General features: G+C 35.0%; 1 protein-coding gene across 1 annotated transcript in view; it reads right to left on the reverse strand.

Moving 5' to 3' along the window:
* Positions 1 to 17,955, reverse strand: part of RYR3 (ryanodine receptor 3) — a 219,232-nt gene that overhangs the window by 136,055 nt on the left and 65,222 nt on the right. Inside the window, exons 11-17 of the mRNA XM_074149970.1 lie at positions 15,716 to 15,889; positions 11,675 to 11,796; positions 6,720 to 6,888; positions 5,542 to 5,677; positions 3,812 to 3,907; positions 3,009 to 3,127; positions 489 to 622 (exon numbers count right to left, since the gene is read on the reverse strand). Coding sequence (XP_074006071.1) covers positions 489 to 622; positions 3,009 to 3,127; positions 3,812 to 3,907; positions 5,542 to 5,677; positions 6,720 to 6,888; positions 11,675 to 11,796; positions 15,716 to 15,889 — 950 coding nt within the window. The remainder of the gene's footprint in view (positions 1 to 488; positions 623 to 3,008; positions 3,128 to 3,811; positions 3,908 to 5,541; positions 5,678 to 6,719; positions 6,889 to 11,674; positions 11,797 to 15,715; positions 15,890 to 17,955) is intronic.

A 17,955-nucleotide genomic window follows, 5' to 3' on the forward strand; every position in this document is an offset into this window, starting at 1 on the left:
TGACTTTATAGAGCTGCTGTATAATCATCTTCTAAGGTATAGGTTCCATGCTTTGAAAAAACTTATACTCAAGAGAGGAATAACAAGATCATTTCCTAAAATCGAAAAAACAGGAGTGAGGTTGCCAGGAAATCAAATCCCTCTTAAAGAACACAAGTACTTCACAGTAGGTTTACATACTCCATAATAATTATTAGGTAAAGCCATACTCTGTTTTGAATGAGAAACAAGCAACTTTCATCTTTCCATTTCAAAGCAGATCTTAGTATTCATTAGCAATTTCTATTTGAGCAATTTCCATTACAATTGCCATATTGTTAGCAAAAATATTTTTTTCAGAAGTTAATACATAAACATTTCCTAAAGCGTTTGTCTCAATATTGAAAGCTGTGGAACATCTATTTAGGCTACAGTATTTTCTTCAATTAATTACTGAAGACCTGTAAATTCCATTTCTTCTAATGTAACAATAAAACATGTCACTATACCTTGTCACATCATTAATCAAACGTGTTTGCAGGAGTAAGTCTCTTCTAGGCAGTAGATTGTCACAAATCAAATTTTGATTGGCACGAACTGCAACTCCATTACAGACACACAAAGAGCAAAGCACATCAAGAACCTTAAAAAAAAAATCATAAGAAAGTTGGGTAAAGGTAACTGCATATACTATTATTCAGTTGTTAGCTTAATTTACATTCAGAGTAGACCTAAAGGAAGGAATATAACACACATTATTGTTTTCTAAATACTTTTCACATATACAGATCGAGTATAGTCTGTATTACTGATAGTTCCACATTTGTGGAACACAAGTTCAGAACACAGGGTCTGCAAAACGCCTCAAAAAACCTTCCTTTGAGATTCCTTATTGTTATTTTGATTAGAAAAAAGCAAAGCTATAACAGCCGTATATCAACTGTTTACAATTTTTTTAAAAATTTGAAATGTAAAATGAAAATATTTGAGAAATTTACTGCAGCACAAAAAACTTTCCAAGGAAAATCGGTGGAAAAATTGTCAACTGCAATTCTTAGACTGCTTATGAATCTGTTCTGAAAGCATGTTTTCAATATGAGAAGAAATCCATTTATTATTAAAATGAAAAACATTTACAAGAATTCACTAAAAAGCAAAACAGAGTTTCAGAAAGATCTTATTCTAACATTTTGGCTATTTTTTTTTTTGGTCACAGTCTGAAAAGTGAAAGAAATTGACATAATTCTCCCACAGATTACTAGAATTAGCAGGTTTGGAACAGAGACCACAGTAATACAGTGATTAATGCTGAGGGACAAAGCTGAACCCTTTTGCAAAAAGAAAAGCTTAAAGATGCTCTGGAGCTCTGACAGGCAAAAACTACAGACCATCTCCTAGACAAAGAACCATCTTCACACTCTTGATTACCATTTTGGAAACTGCTGTACAACACAAGGAGCAACAGAACAGAACATTTACTTTAACTACTCCTATTCTCTGCACAGTGGATTAGCACAAAACCATCCTCAACAGCAGTTTAAACTAATATATTGTGAACTTTGCCATGTCTCAGCCCATGCATTTTCCTTTCTACCAACCCCTTGTTATTGGGCAGAAACCATTAGCAGAAGGATAGAGCTAGTAACTTAAAGAAGAGCAGAAACTCTGACCAGTAGTCAGCTGTAAAGTGTTTAATAAGAATGATTATCAATAAATCGAATTTACATTTAAACTGTTTAAATAATCTCTATGCACTCCCTGATCATATTTCTGATATAAGGCTTTTCATTTAAAAAAATCCCTCAAATCAATAATTTCCAAGACTATTTTGGTTAATAATGTTCCTCTTTCTTACTTCCTAGATCACAACAGAATTTCTAATCTAGCAGGAGAACAAGATATACTTTTTCCTGAGTAACAAATAAATTCATTATTTCACATTACTTCATTACTGATGTTTAGTCAAAGACATTACAAATGGAAATGTGCAAATTTGTTACCCAGTCGAATTCTTCTCCTGTATACAACACTTTCCTTTTCTGCCTTAAGTTCCCGTTCCCTTTATAAGGTCTACACTAAGCTTCTCCAGCTGAAAGTTTCTCTTTGCAGGTGACTAGCAAAGCACAATAATCTTGCTAACAGCTAAAAATAGTAAGCTAAATTTACTGCTGTAATTTCTACTTTTTTCTCATGCCAACTTATATCAGTTCGTACTCCTTAACCATGCTTAAAAATACTTCTTTTCCGTATCTGTAGTTTGTTAGGTTCTCTGTATTACCTTCTGCTGTAAACCAGTAATTTCAGCTCACTAAAAATTTCTTTGTTCTTCCTCCAGATTATCAGTCTTTCAAATAAAATTTTAATTGAGGAAGGAAACTCACATCAGAAAATCACACATAAAACTATATCCTCCTCTGTGTTGTGATGTCATCCTGATCGCAGCCAGAAACTGTGTTCACTTTCTTCTGTCATAATAAATTGCACATTGATGTCTAAATTAATTTCCACCATTATTTCTTCTGGTATAACTCAGGGTTTTTTTCTTTCTTCTGAACACCTGTGTTTTCAGATATTTGGATTATTTTTCCAATTTCTCATTTTATTTTATTCTTTTCTGTTACTATTACTCAAGTTAGGAATGACTTTGCAGCATTTAGTTCTGTCTTTCTACAAATACAACAACAGTAGTTCACTGCTTCTGCAGAGCCCTGTATCACAAAACAAGCTACTCTGTACACATGCTTACAGCCACCAGAATGCTTCATTTTCTCAGCAAATCCAAAATTCGGATTGGTTTTCAATATTTCTTAACTATTTGCTTGTCATAAATATTTGCTGTATTTGAAACTGAAAAGCAATTATATATTACACATTTTTTTTAATCTCAACAAAGCGATTTTGCAGATGTACTTCAAGGTTATTCCTTTAAAGGTACAAGAATCACAATATTTCCATGTAGATATTTCTCTGGGTTTTTTCCACAAATCTCTGTAAGATTATCAATACATCCTTAGATTTTCCAAATATACCTTGTAATTGCGCCCATGTTTATCCAACAATGAAATAATGGATTTGATGTGCTCCTCAGCTATTACATTTAAAGCTTCTGGGCTTTCAATCAAGATGCAGTGCAACACTTCCAAAATACCTGTATGAAGGTCACAGAAACAATGTTGTTATTAAATCATCTGTGCAACAGAACACAATCTAAAAGCTCAGTAAATAACAAAGCATCTTAAGAGATGTTATCTTTTCTCCAGCCTAAAAAGACTGAAAACTTTTTAAAGAGTATTGATATGACTATGATGTGAACCACATTAGATAAAAGTGCATTATGAAGCTGTTAATTTCTGTTTTTTCCACCGCAACTTTAAAACCACTTGAGAAAAATCCAAGTTTAGCTGCTGCTTTTCAATGAGAGAGAGAAAGGTTTTACAGTAGGGAGCACTGTGTAGTATTTTGATATTTTGTTGAACACCTCATAGTGTAAAAAAACTTCTCTCTATATATATGTTATTTGTACTTGTGCCCACAAACAACTCTGGCGTTAGTCAATATCAACGGGTAAGTAGTCTTGATACTGTCTGACCCAGTTCATTAATTCCCCAAAGTCACATTCAACCCTGATCGGATGTGGTATTGCACAAATGTATGGAACCAAAAAATGCCACAAAAACATCTGCTTAAATGTAATACTTTGCTCAATTAAAAAAAATGCGGTGTATTTGTTTTCTAACATGTCATTTTCAAGAAAAACTGCTCTGACCTTTATAATGTAAGAGAGCTGTGTATGTACTGATAATTAATTTACATTGATGAAAGTGAGTCTCACCTGAGGAAGACTCTAGTCTGTCCAATTTACTTATTAGCCAATCGAGGTTACTGGAAAACTGCGTACAATTGTTTCTGTTGCCACGAATGAGAGCAGCTGGAAAAAAACCACAAGGTATAATTTTATAACAGGAGATTTCCTTATTAGATTACCAACATTAATCATATATATTTTAACACAATTTTTATAACAACTTCACAAAATAATAAATTGACAAATCCTAAATACACATAAATTATGGTAATAAAGAATTAAGAATTTCATTAATTAGATTATCAGCAACTGACATAACTTGTAAAGAGCATGTAGTTTTTGAAGTTGACAGGGGTCTACTGGATAAACAAGAATTTCAGCAAAAAATATGTTTTATTTATGTTTTATTTTATAATTAAGTTTTAACAGAAATTATCCACCACGCTTGTTTGAAGCAAATGCCAAGCACTGTCATCGTGAAGAGGCTGAAACATTTCTTTTTCTTTATCTTCTTACCAAGTGGGAAGATCATATGCAGAAGTTTAAACCCAGGCGAAGGCTGAGTGTACTGCACTTTAGCTCTACTTTCTGATTAAAACATGTTAATAGAATGAATAGCTTTTAGTCTTCAGCAGTGCAGAACAAAATGTTATTTTACTGCACTTTGAAATTTCATCAGCGTTCCAGTATTTCAAGCAATACTGATTTCTTTTCTTCCAGAAGTTATTACTGATCACAGAAAAAAATCCAAAAAAAGTCTTTTGTATACACTTGTCAAGGATTTCTATTATGAAGCATTAACTTAAATATTTATCACATCAGAACAAGTGTGTTCAAAATGTACCTGAAGAAGAAAATCAAGACAAAACCTCAAAAGGCCTAACAAAGCACCAGAGAGGTTTTTTCATCCCACTTTTTACACTTGTAAGACTGTAGTAAAATGCAGGCAATGGTATCTTATCACTTTCTAGAGCAATGAGATTTCACCAGAAGCATCTGCATGCCTGTGCTATGTGAATAACCTCATGCCTCAAAGCATTCCCCCAGGTTTGTTTTACTCATTTCCTAATTCTAGAATTGCGTATTTTACTATGGTTCTGGACTAACTTTCTTTGTAATGAAATTAGAATGTATTTAAACTCCATTAGAAGACAAGATTCTCAAGTATGAGGAATTACGCGACTCAGGTATCAAATTAGTGATTTCAAGAAACATACACTTCTACTCTATAATTTTGGCCCTATTACAACACAGAAGCAGTTTGCTTTAGAAAGTATGACATTGAAATTGAAAATCTTTTAATTTGTTTTATGCAATTATTTTTATTACCATTTAAATCTAAGCCTCAAGTGACAAACATGCATTCAATAGACCTACAAGTTCTGACTATCACTTTAAGGCTTCTCTTCAGCTTCATGTATAGGGACTGTTTTCCAGTTTTTCTAATTTTTGAAATAATAATTCACACCTATTTGCACACCACAGGCACATTTAAAGTAAAAAAAATAAATAAAAATACTCAATTGGCATGCTGCACCAATCTTTTTCCTAGTTGAGATTCATTTTTCTGCTCAACTCTGTTCTCTGTAATAAACGTCAGTATGTATGTGGAACAAATTCTGCAATTTACATGACAGAATGAATAACACAAAGTATTCTTTGGTGGTGAAGTAGCAAGTATAATATAAAGAATACATAACCAATATAAAGAATACATAACCTCGCTTTTTACATTAGTAGATTATTGAAGAACTTGCCTAATAATTTGTAAAGGAGATTCAAAATTTCTTTCCATGCTGTACCATGTTCTTCTCTTGCAATTCCTGCAAAATGAGCTGCACTGTTGTAGTCATTTAGGCGATCAATGCAATTCAAAACTAGTGCCAGCATTCCCTAAACACATATGAAAGAGAGGAAAGCGAACGGTACATGAAAAAGCATTTGTTGTCCTTTTAAAAGATTTTTTCCTGTACACATTAAAAAGTTGCATCACCTTACATTAAAAAAAACACAAACTATTGTGCTTTCACGATTTGAATTTGTATTTTTCTATATCAGAATCATCTGTTTTAGAGAATGATTCTATACTATTCCCGGCTCAGCTAAGTACTATAAAAAGTAAGGAATAAACAAAGCTGACAATGAAGACTTTTATAATTTTTGTGAGCAGACTCTTTTTTACAAAAAATCTTCCTTACATAGGAAAAAACCCCACCACTTTAAATTTATATCCAAAGGAATTTTTGTTGATTAAAGAAGGTGGAAATTTTACTATCCAATAAAATATCTGTAAAACAAACAAGTTCAAATACTAGCATCGATTTTTAACTTCAGTTTGATTGGAGACTAAAAAGGTATTGAAAACCTGCAAGCAATCCAAACGTGTCTAGAAACATTTTAAAATATATTTCTTATTTATACAGAAGGGTAATTAATCCATTTTCAAGGAGGAGCAATGATACCATTACGTAATACCTATCCTTCTCTAAAACTAGCATTTTTCCAGTTTCTAGAGATAAAAAGTTCCGGTTTCACACCCTGGTAGACAGAAAACACACCAGAATTAACATATATTAATTATTATTATTGACACGTTTATTATTCATTTGGGGTATCCAGAATGTGTAACTTCATAGAGACAAAAAGAAATTTCTTGTCACAATCATTTCTTTTTTTAAAATGACATCTGTTTAAGAATTCTCAGAAGTATTAAGACCGAATTTTATGAAAGCTTGTGGCCTGTGACAAGTGTGGAAGCGAAAAATATCTCAGAGCAAATTATCATGTGGCATTACAGTCTATTTTTTTTATATATATATCAGCTATAGAACTTTACACTATAAATCACATGCATGCATGATGTTTAGGTTCTTCTCAACGATTGTGACATGATACACTTAAAATAAAAATAATATAAAAATCCCTCTCTCTGTACCTCTTCTTTAAATAGATTTTGCCTGTTTTTGAGTGAACGAAGCTTGCTTTGCTTATCTTCATGTTCCAGGTCTTCTTCGGGAAGCTGGAAGTAAGTAATCAGGTCTTGCAGAGTCTGAGCCATCTCCTCAACAGGCAGGGCAGTGGGTGAGAGCGTTCTGTTGTTTCCGCTACAGAAAACAATAATGAGAAAGCCTGGCAGCATTATTCATTTCTGCACTGTAACTTAAAGTATTGTGTAGCAGCCTGTCTGCTGGTATCTACATCAATTCTTGTTATACATATGACATATGTATGTGAGCAACAGCTGATCTGAATTGCAAATCATTCAAATATCTATTGTTTCAGTGTCCACTGCTCAGAGCTTCCTGAAGTGGAATCACGTTTCCCTTTCTGCACTGATGTAAAGAGAGAGAATGATTAAAAAACCACAAAAAAATGAGCAGAAGAAACAATCTAAGTCAGCAAAAAGATTAAACAGAGATGAAAGGTATACCAAAGTCCTTTCTTACAGGAATTGATTTTGTTTAGATACTTTAAATCCTACTGATGATACAGGCATAATGTGCAGATGGACTAAAGTAGTAGCTGAGGGGGTCTGTACACCCCTAGTCTTCTAGACAAAGAACACAAAAATAACAGGTAATCCTAACCATTAATTAGGTCTTCTCTATCAACTCTATATAGGAAATAAAGACAGGTGGGATTTAAAAATATAAAGCATTTCAAGGAATCTCAGCTGTCAGCAAAATAATGTCTATTTCCTGTTCAAGCATTTGCTCAATCTTGGGTGACAACTCAATTTTTCAAGGTCTGACTCACTACTATAAATAGTATAATCAAGGAGGAGCTGACTCCTGGCAGAGGTGGCTCTGGTTTTATATCCTCAGCACAAGAAATACAAAGGAGTAGTGTAGTCCCTTGTGATACTGAAGAAGTAATGTTTTAAATGCAGGCTCATATGTGTGGAAGCAAATTATTAATTATAAACTAATTTTCCTTTATTTTTTCACCTAGTAGGCAGCAATACAGGGATGATCACTTGATCATCATAATTAAAACTTCTGCCAAGCGCTATGAAAAAATAGTTTCTTCAGTACTACATACATTCTTACTGATTTCATTGTGTATTCTTATATGCTGATCTCAGCAATTATAAATGAATATGCATTGACACAGAATTGTATTTTACCCTAAAAATCTTTAGACAAAAACGTATAGAAGTATAGAAGAGCTATAGCAAAGAAAACATGAAACTTTGACTGAATTGAAGATCTTTGTCTTGCTGCTTGTCAAAGAGCTAAAGAATGCTAAGGGTTGGAAGGGACCTTCAGAGATCATCTAGAACAACCTCTCTGCCAAAGGAGGTTCACTTAGAGCAGGCTGGACAGGAATGCATCCAGGAGGGTTTTGAATATCACTGGAGAAGACGACTCCACAACCTCTCTGGGAAGCCTGTTCCAGTGCTCTGGCACCCTCCAAGTAAAGAAGTTTTTCTTCATATTCAACTGGAATTTCCTGTGTTCCAGTTTGTGCCCATTGCCCCTTGTCCTGCCACTGGGCACCACTGAAAAGAGTCTGGCCTCATCCTCTCGACACCACCCTTTAGATATTTATGAGCATTGATAAGATCCCCTCTCAGTCTTCTCTTCTCCAGGCTAAACAGAAACGGACGCTCAGCACCTCACGAGAGGTGCTCCATTCCCTTGATCATCTTTATAGCCCTCCACTGGACTCTCTCCAGTAGTTCCCTGTCCTCCTTGAAGTGGGGGGCCCAGAACTGACACAGTACTGCAGATGTGGTTTCACCAGGGCAGAGTAGAGTGGGAGGATGACCTCTTTCAACCTGCTGGCCACACTCTTTTTAATGCACCCCAGGAGACCACTGGCCTTGGCTACAAGGGCACATTGCTGGCTCATTTAAGTTTAGCAACTTATATTTAGTAAGTTTTTAGAATCATGTAAGTTTAGTAATGTAAGATAAATGTCATAAACAATTTACTCTAAAGAATGAGGGAAGGGGAACAAAAGAAACAAAAGAAATAGCATAATAATATTATGCTTCAAAATGACCCATATTTTCAACCTAAAAATCTTGTTTATTATTCAAAACACCAGATACAACCACATATGTAAGACAGTTTTCATTATACTTCCCTTCACTATCCAAATACTAAAGCCCTCATAAGAACAATCATTTTACAACTATTTCCAGTTTCTATATGAAATTTACTGGTAACTAAGGTACATCCAAATTAAGCTAAACTGATATATGACAGAAAACATTTTGAAGAGTTTTGTACAAATTGACAAGACTGATAATATAAAGCAGAAGAACAAACATTTTTAAGCACAATGTATACTTTGAGAGGACTAGAAAAAATTTAAGCTGAAGTGAGTGCATTAATATAGTGAAATTAAGTCAAATTTTGATTCAGAAAATCTATTTTTTAAATTATTATTTAAATACAGTCTTGAATCCAGAAAACCAAACTAGGGATGAAATGTGATAAATACAGTATCTTTTCATGCTCATTTTGTCAATGGTTCATTAAGATTCAACATCTCCTGAGGACTCTAAGGCTCTTCAGTCAGCAACATACAAATTTGATAAACTGCTGTAAATGATACTCATGTCCAACACATTTGTTTTGCTATTTGCCAAGATTGTATTTTTCTATTAAAAGAAAGGTATTAGGTTGCCACATGTGTGGCAAGGATATTAGGCAAAGAACACGAACAGCTCAAAACCAAACAAGAACAGCTCTTTATATAACCTTCTGAATAAATCAAGATTATGATGGAGCGAGTCTGGTGTCACATTAAATTGTTTAAATTCCCTGACTTTCTCATATCCTTTGTAGTATTTACTCCCTGCTTAGGGTACTCATATATTCCATGTTTCACAATGCCAAGGTATCCAAGGGCTTTGGTGTTTTGATCTGTAGGAACAGCGATGGCAGTTTCCACATTAGTTTTTGAGTTCTATTATACAGTTAGTGGAACAGCCCAATCTCAGATAATTCTTACTGAAGTATAATTTCTAACTGCATTGCCCTCTAGTAAAGCAAAGATTTGGAAGATAAATACTATTCAGAAGGCAATTCTATTGATTCTATTCTGAAGTCTTAAAATCACAACTTGAATTATTCCTTAAAATCAAATATAGTCACTGTCTCTCTGGTGAGATGCTATTACTGACTTTGAATACCCATAAATCCATTCAATTGCAAATAAATGCATTGGTTTAAACAGGAAATTTAGGAATGGTCACATAATAATTTAGCTGAGATAGAGAAGTTAAGAAGTTGTTCCTTTTACCTTCTCAGCTGACAGCTTTCTGCCCTAGTTGTTGTTACTGCACATAATCTGTTATACTACATACAGTTCACCAGAGAGAACTGCCTCTCCTCTGATCTTTAAATCTTCCAGATATGATCAGAGGGGCGACAGAGAACTAGGAGAGATCAACAGGATGGGTGATTAAAAAGGTACAGATAAAATATTTCAGTCCAGATTTTGAAGGCAATAAATTGGCATTCTCCTACCAGACATGTAGAGACCTATTTTGTACTTCCTTCTATTGTTTATTTGCATGTACATGGGACTGCTGTGGTTTCACATCGTGTTTTTCATCTAAAGAGTATTACGCATCAATATTCCTTTCCATTAGTTTGACAAATTTGAATAGAGATAGCTACAATATTTGGTCTACCAAGAAAAAAAGAAAAATACAAACCCTTTTATGAATATTGGGAGGTTCTAGCTACTGTAGAATACTTACTAATGGAGTTACACTAAAATAATTTAGCATGTTTTCTTCAACCTGGATTATTATGATCCAGTTTGCTTCTGGCTTCAAGGTATCAGATTTCATAGATTCATAGATTGGTCCAGGCCGGAAGGGACCTCCAAAGGTCATCTAGTCCGACCTCCCCGCAGTCAGCAGGGACACCCCCAACTAGACCAGGTTGCCCAGGGCCTCGTCAAGCTTCACCTTGAATATCTCAAGGGAAGGGGCCTCAACCACCTCCCTGGGAACCTGTTCCAGTGTTCCACCACCCTCATGGTAAAGAATTTTTTCCTAATATCCAATCTAAACTAAATCTCCCCTTCTCCAGCTTAAAACCATTGCCCCTCGTCCTGTCACTGCAGGCCTTTGTAAACAGACCCTCCCCAGCCTTCCTGTAGGCCCCCCTCAGGTACTGGAAGGCCGCTATGAGATCTCCCTGGAGCCTCCTTTTCTCCAAGCTAAACAACCCCAGCTCCCTCAGTCTGTCCTCATAGGAGAGGTGCTCCAGCCCCCTGATCATTTTGGTGGCCCTCCTCTGGACCCGCTCCATCAGGTCCATGTCCTTTCTATATTGAGGGCTCCAGACCTGCACACAGTACTCCAGGTGAGGTCTCACCAGAGCAGAGTAAAGTGGCAGAATCACCTCTCTGGATCTGCTGGCAACACTTCTTTTGATGCAGCCCAGGATGTGATTGGCCTTTTGGGCTGCGAGAGCACATTGCCTGCTCATGTCCAGCTTCTCGTCCATCAGCACCCCCAAGTCCCTTTCCTCAGGGCTGCTTTCTAATACCTCATCCCCCAGTCTGTATTTATACTGAGGATTGTTTCTTCCCAGGTGCAGAATCCTGCACTTGCTTTTGTTGAACCTCATGAGGTTCATCTGGGCCCACCTCTCCAGCCTGTCCAGGTCCCTCTGAATGACATCCCGTCCCTCCGGTGTAAATTTCATGTAAATAATCTTAAATAAGCTGTTTTACATATTTAATGGCACTACTAATCAAAATTACAAACTTAAGTCAGTAAAAATATACTGCTAATAGCTTCTAAACACAAATATTTGAAAGCAGGAAATAAAGATTCTGTTAGAGAAATTCTTATCATGTCAGAATACTTTAAAAAGCAAACATACAAGAAATGCTTGTATATAAGATGGTAATAATTACCTTATAAACTGGCTGAATAAGCTTGTAGTATTGCGAATGATTCGAGCAGCCTGGGATTCCTCATGCTGACATCTTTGTAAGGTTAGACCATCATCCATGTGGCCTTCTTGGTGTAATATAACCTATTGAAAGTTTACAATTATCACAGTAATTACTTAAGAAAACCTTTATGCTTTTGAATATTTTGTAATTTATTTCAATATTGCACTGAAAACAGTAATTACATATATACCGACCTAGTACTTCTTAATCACTTTATCCGAGCACCTGTTTATTAATTACAAATTTGTCGGTCTTACATAAAAGTTATGCAGAGAAGACATTTTAATGTACCTTTATTCTCCCCCAATTCATTAAACATATATGCTTATGAAATGTTTTCCCATTGAAACAAAAATGTCATTCTTTCTATATTCTGGATGTTAGGGAAAATGCATCTTCCCTATTTTAAGCATCATTTACTAAAGGATTCATGCATGAAAAGACTACTGACAAGAAAATCAAGCTGGAGTGACAAACACCACAAAAATTACAATGCAGCTAAAGGAGCAACATTATTTATGAGTAACTTCTGACTCATCTAGCTATTCTCTACGCATTGTGTTGGATTCTTATCAGAACCAGATGTGAACATCATATGAACTTCAAGCAGTAAGAGAGATCCTTTGGGGAGGTTAATTTTTCCCTTTAAATAAATAGCCAATTTCACAAAAAGCCAGCATAATTTTTAAGTATCACAAAATCAAGTCTTGATCATTTACAGAATTTTTGTAAGAATAAATGTCAGTTATCCTGCTTCTCTGCCCAACATGTAACCTATTGAATTCTCCACTGAAAAATTTATCTTTTTAACTCTGAGATAGTAAAAATTTGCTGCCCAGCTTCCCAGTTAGCTGAGTAATCCTGAAGACAATCAGGATTACTGATTGAATAGCCAACAAAGAAACTAATAATGTTGTACAAGTGGTTACTGCCAGAAATGGGAAGGTTATTTACCAACAGCTTTTTGTACATACTGGCATATGGGTATACCACAGCATTGGAAAGTGATGGTTTTCTATACTTGGTCGGATCCAAAGTACATATGTGCTCTGTTCCTTTCAACATGCTGAGGAAGTGCTTTTATGAGTCAAACATACCTTATGAGTTTATACGGACCCCAGAACCCATGGAAATGTGATGGAGAAGACTAAGAAGACATTTTTGAATGAGTATATCAATAATATTATCTTAAAGGAGACAAGTTTACATATTGGTCATCTTTCCTCTTTGTTAAAGTACTTCTATGTAGAGTCTCACTGCGGGTGACTTTGTTAGCTGAAACATCACTGTTTCCATAAAGAAGGGTCCTGGGGTCTCTTAACTGAACAATAACTAAAGAACAATTCTTCCTATCACAAAACTAATAAGACAACATTTGACAATCAGATAATGTTACCTTAGACAACTGCCTGTAGATCTAGATTTCTGAGCTACAAGAATGGTACAGGAAGGAAAACATTTGACAGAATATTAAAGCTACTGCATATTGCAAAGTCATTGCACCTTCACCACCCTGCAGCAGATATGCACTCTTCTCTCTAAGTATGTAGTAGACCAGGGAAAAGAGAAGTCATTTAGAATCTTCCCTATTTCTCTGACCAAAAAAAACCCAATCCAAAAGCTCAACTAAATCATCCAGAAACACCATGATGACAGGAAAGTGCTGCTTAGAACTCCAGTTAGTAGATCATGGCCAGATGCATCCAGCACTGCCTACTCCAGTTCTTCAGATATACCACTTCCCTTCATATAAACGGACATTTGGCACTGCCTTGCTTGTTGAGGTACAGCAGGGCACTGGTATTGATCAACACGCTAAGCAGTGGTCTCCAGGACATGAATCCAAAACATGTAGCATATGCTTCTCTGTTCTCTGAGCTCAAGCATTCTGGAGCTCTGCAGGAGTTCATAGCTTGCACAGAAGAAAGCTCTCAAACTGAAAAGACAGGCGTCCACCACTCACACTGAATAGTGGAAGGATGTTGAAGAACATTGATGTAAACATCATTACTACCTGGCAAAGTCTTGAACCCTTGGTTACCAAGATCTCAGAGAGAGAGAGAGATATACAAGAGATCAAAATTCTGGCAGAAATCGTGCAACAGAAGCCTCATAAATTATGCCAGAACTACTTACATATTTGTGTCTTGCAGAGACAGCATGATAACTAGATACATGAGACTACAGAAAAGCCAAACAACAGAAATTTTTACTTGGCATTTTGAGTATTTTATAACAGAACTAATTCCGTAGTTGTTTTCTCCTCTCCACAGATTTGCAGCAACCATCAGTGATAATAGCTAGGCTATGTAGAAAAAAACACCCTTTGCCTTCTGCAAAAATAAGATATTTCTCAATCCTCCTCGGGCTACTGAGGCATGTTGCAAAAAGTGCAGGTCAGCTTGAGAAGGATTACACAGTGACGGAAATTGAAAATCTCCTGATGAAATGATGGTGGAGGACGCCTACAAAGCTATGACTTCACTTTTATTGTAGAAAAATAAATTTTATATGAAATTTAAAGGGATGCATACATCTAAAATCACTACATAATTATAGTCTAATACCATATTCTGCAGAGGATGAAAAATTGTTTCTTGCCTCCACAGGAATATCAATTACAGGAAGCGAGGAGGTTTGGGTATTCTTCTGTTTGAAGGTACTTAACAGGAGAGAATTCTCCAGATGAGAGGGCAACAAAAGATTTGGAGTCTTTGAACATGAACGAAACAGTCTGAAAGGAGAATAAAAGTGACAGGCAATTACTGAGGTTCTTTTAGTACCTTCTTGCTGAGCAGAAAACTGGGAAAAAAAAATGCTAAACTTCACAGGAAGCTATTGTAAAATTCCTCATTGAATACAGAGGAAGAATATACACATTGCCTTTTCAGGAAGTAAAATGGGACCCTCTGAGGAAAGAAAATCCCATAGCCAATACTGGCATGGGAAAGGAAAAGGCCAGTGTTGTGTGATTAAATCTCTTATCAAGAAAACACTAAATGACAGGCATACAAAGAAGAATTTCTCTGATCAGCCAGGCTGCTGAGAAGTGAAGGGGTTGGGCACTCACTGCCCGCTTATGACCACGTGTGCTGCATAAATAAATGAGATTCTGCCCAGGGTGTGCTGAGGACCTCATTTTTTATATTACAGTGTTGTGTATGAATATTCTCTTATGAATGTAGATACATACAAGTAATTAAAGAAGAATTCCAACTTCTGTTCGCTAACAAACTTTTTTTTTCTTTTTCATGTTCTAACAATAAGTTCAAGCTGTAAAAATCTATGAATACAGAATCAAAGAGTCATTCAGTAATGATGCAGTTACGCAAAGCTAGTACTAAACCCCTTAATTTTGAATGAAATACAAACATAATTTGAAGACATAAAAGGTCATATGACCCTAATTAAGAATATACTCGTATCCTATAATCAAAAGGCTGAAAGACCTTCTCAATGCCACATCACAATTACATCTAACATTTTCGCAGGAAAATTTCTATTAATACCGTTAAGAAACTTCAGGAGTTTCTAGGGCCATTTCTTAAGTAATATATTTAATTGCCATTTTATACAATAAAATCAATTTAAAAAATCTAAAACACCATGAAAGTAAGATGACTTACAAGTTTACACCCTTAAACAGTTAAATGTAGATTTTCAAAAAAGTAATTTGACCATCCAAATCAGGAATTTCTATATTTTACTGAAGTGTGAAAAAAACACAATTGAGCCCAAATTAATAATTTCTTCTGGCAAGAAAAATAGCTAAATACATTTCCTAGAGGCAAAGTTTTTCTTCAGTTACGTAGTTATGTTAATATCCACCACTGTTTTCATTTTTAGAATGAAGCATTCACACCATTTTCAACAAAACATCCCAAAACAATTAAACCCACAACTGCCACATTGGTAGAATGGCAAAAACCAGGAGAGACCAAAACTGTTATGCAACTAGCATTCATTTTACAAGTAATTGAAACAAACCTCAAGCATTACCTTTCTTTTCAAGGGACCTAAACGTGCTGATTTAGCGTCTTGTGCTTTGTATGTCAACCATAAGGCACTGGCCACATGTTGGATAAAACAAATTGAATCACCGTACTTTATTTCTGGGACTCCCATTCCATCAATGTCACGTTTAAGACTAGAATCCTGCTTTTCTTTTAGCTCCTAAGAAGATAAAATAAAAGCTGACGTTTAATCTCTGTATTGGAACATTGAATGCTATACTGAAACACATTTTGAAATTTTGTTAAAATATTATTATCCTAAAGAATTTTTTGCTTGTAAATAGTATATGCAGATAAAAACTTCACTTGGAATAATGCCTCTGTATTGCAATGACCAACAAAGAAGAAAATAATAATTTTTAAAACAAACACAATCTGGCTTTTACATTTCTTTTCCTTTTGAATTTCTTAATTTTTTTATATTTATGTTTATTTTTACATTTATCCTCTTCGTAAGAGGAACTGGATTCTTTCAAATCTCTTTTAAAGACATTGCTCAATGCTTGGCTGGAACACCTAGCTCAATTTTTAAGACCAACGTATCTCTTAATCCCATCATTCTTCATTCACAACCAGAGGATTCTAAATCTCCGGCACAAAAGCAACTATCTTTTTCTTTAAAATAAAATAGTTTTCCTTTTAAAATTTAATTCAGGAATAAGAACAGAATTAGGCAGCAAATTCTGTAATAGTAAATTATGGCTGCATGTGCATGATTAAGCAAAAAATTCTAAGTAAACAGAGTAATTAGATTATATTAATTGTATATGATTTCAAATGGTGATGGACTTAACCTTAAATGTAGACAGTTGCTCATTTGTTGCTAAGTAAACAAAATATGTTAGGCATTGATACACAGTTTAAATTATTATATGTGTAATGGGTTTTTTTATTTAATTTGAATTTACTGAATGTTCTACATCTGTGGAGTAAAGAGAAGTTCTATTTTGACTATGCTAATCTACTTTCATTTATATGGAATTTAGCTGTCACATTTCAACAATAATTTTAGTTGAAACCGATAGCATTACAATGCCAAAATGAAGTTGAATGAAATTACAAGACACTCCTTGGGGATACCATTACAATATCAAGACTACGGGGATGTCACATCATATTTATGCAGACTGCACTATCACGTGCAAATAAAGATGAACTCTTTGAATACACATTGACAGTGAGGCCACTAAATGAAAAATACAATCAAATAGCACAAATTAATTGTCAGCATTTATTTGGCTTTATCTACACCTTGAAGATTAAAACATTTTTCTCAAATATTATGTCTGCATCAAGAATCAAGCATCAATGAAAATTCCAATGAAAGAAAGAAAAATGTGGCAACAGGTAATGCTAATTAAATTACTGTTTTAAAAATATTGAGTGATACTGATCCTTTTTGACAACGTTAAACAAAGAAAAATAAAGATTTTCAAATTTCAGAAATAAAGCTTTTGAATCATTCTGGGGGCGTGAAGGCTGTTCTCACTTTAAGCAATACAGTACAAATTCCTCTTTGTGATGTTTTGCTCTTTGTGTTCTGTCCAGTTTTTCTAGGATTTCGGCCAAGTCATTTGACAGCAGTGTGCAAAGAGAGGGTGTATTTTCTAACAGCTGAAAAGTATAGTCAGATAAAGACTATCAGGGGAGAAGGGGAAAAATATCTCTTATCTAGATATTTGTACATATCTTAGGAGCAAAATATCCAAACACTTTCCCCTTCAAAACCCTCTCTTCACAACCTATTCTCAGTTTAATTCCCTTGGGCCATGAATGAATCAAGTCAAAGAAAACAAATCACATCATGGGTCCGGAAGATGGCAAAGGAAAAATAACAACAGTAACAAAAAATGAAGAAAGAAAGAAGGAATGAACAAAGGAACTTGAGGGCAAAGCTGTCAAAGATAAAATTTTCGCAAGATATTTAATACACAGAAAATGGGCAAGATTTAGACAATGAGAGAATTTATAGAATCATAGATTGCTACGTGATAGAAGGAAGGAAAGGAATGGCAGTGTGAACAGGACAAATAAACCCAACTGAACTGTCTTTACAATGATTTTCAACAGTTGTCTTGTAAAAACACAGTAGGGAAAAAACCTCTTGATATCTTAAGGGCTTGTTTATGTACCTCAAAGAATGGTAAGACAACCTCTCTGCTGAACTCATTAAATCTAACCTACGCAGCTAATTAAAATTTTATCTTTTGGTGTTGCACACTGTTA

Source organism: Numenius arquata, chromosome 6, assembly GCF_964106895.1.
Source record: "Numenius arquata chromosome 6, bNumArq3.hap1.1, whole genome shotgun sequence".
NCBI lineage: Eukaryota > Metazoa > Chordata > Aves > Charadriiformes > Scolopacidae > Numenius > Numenius arquata.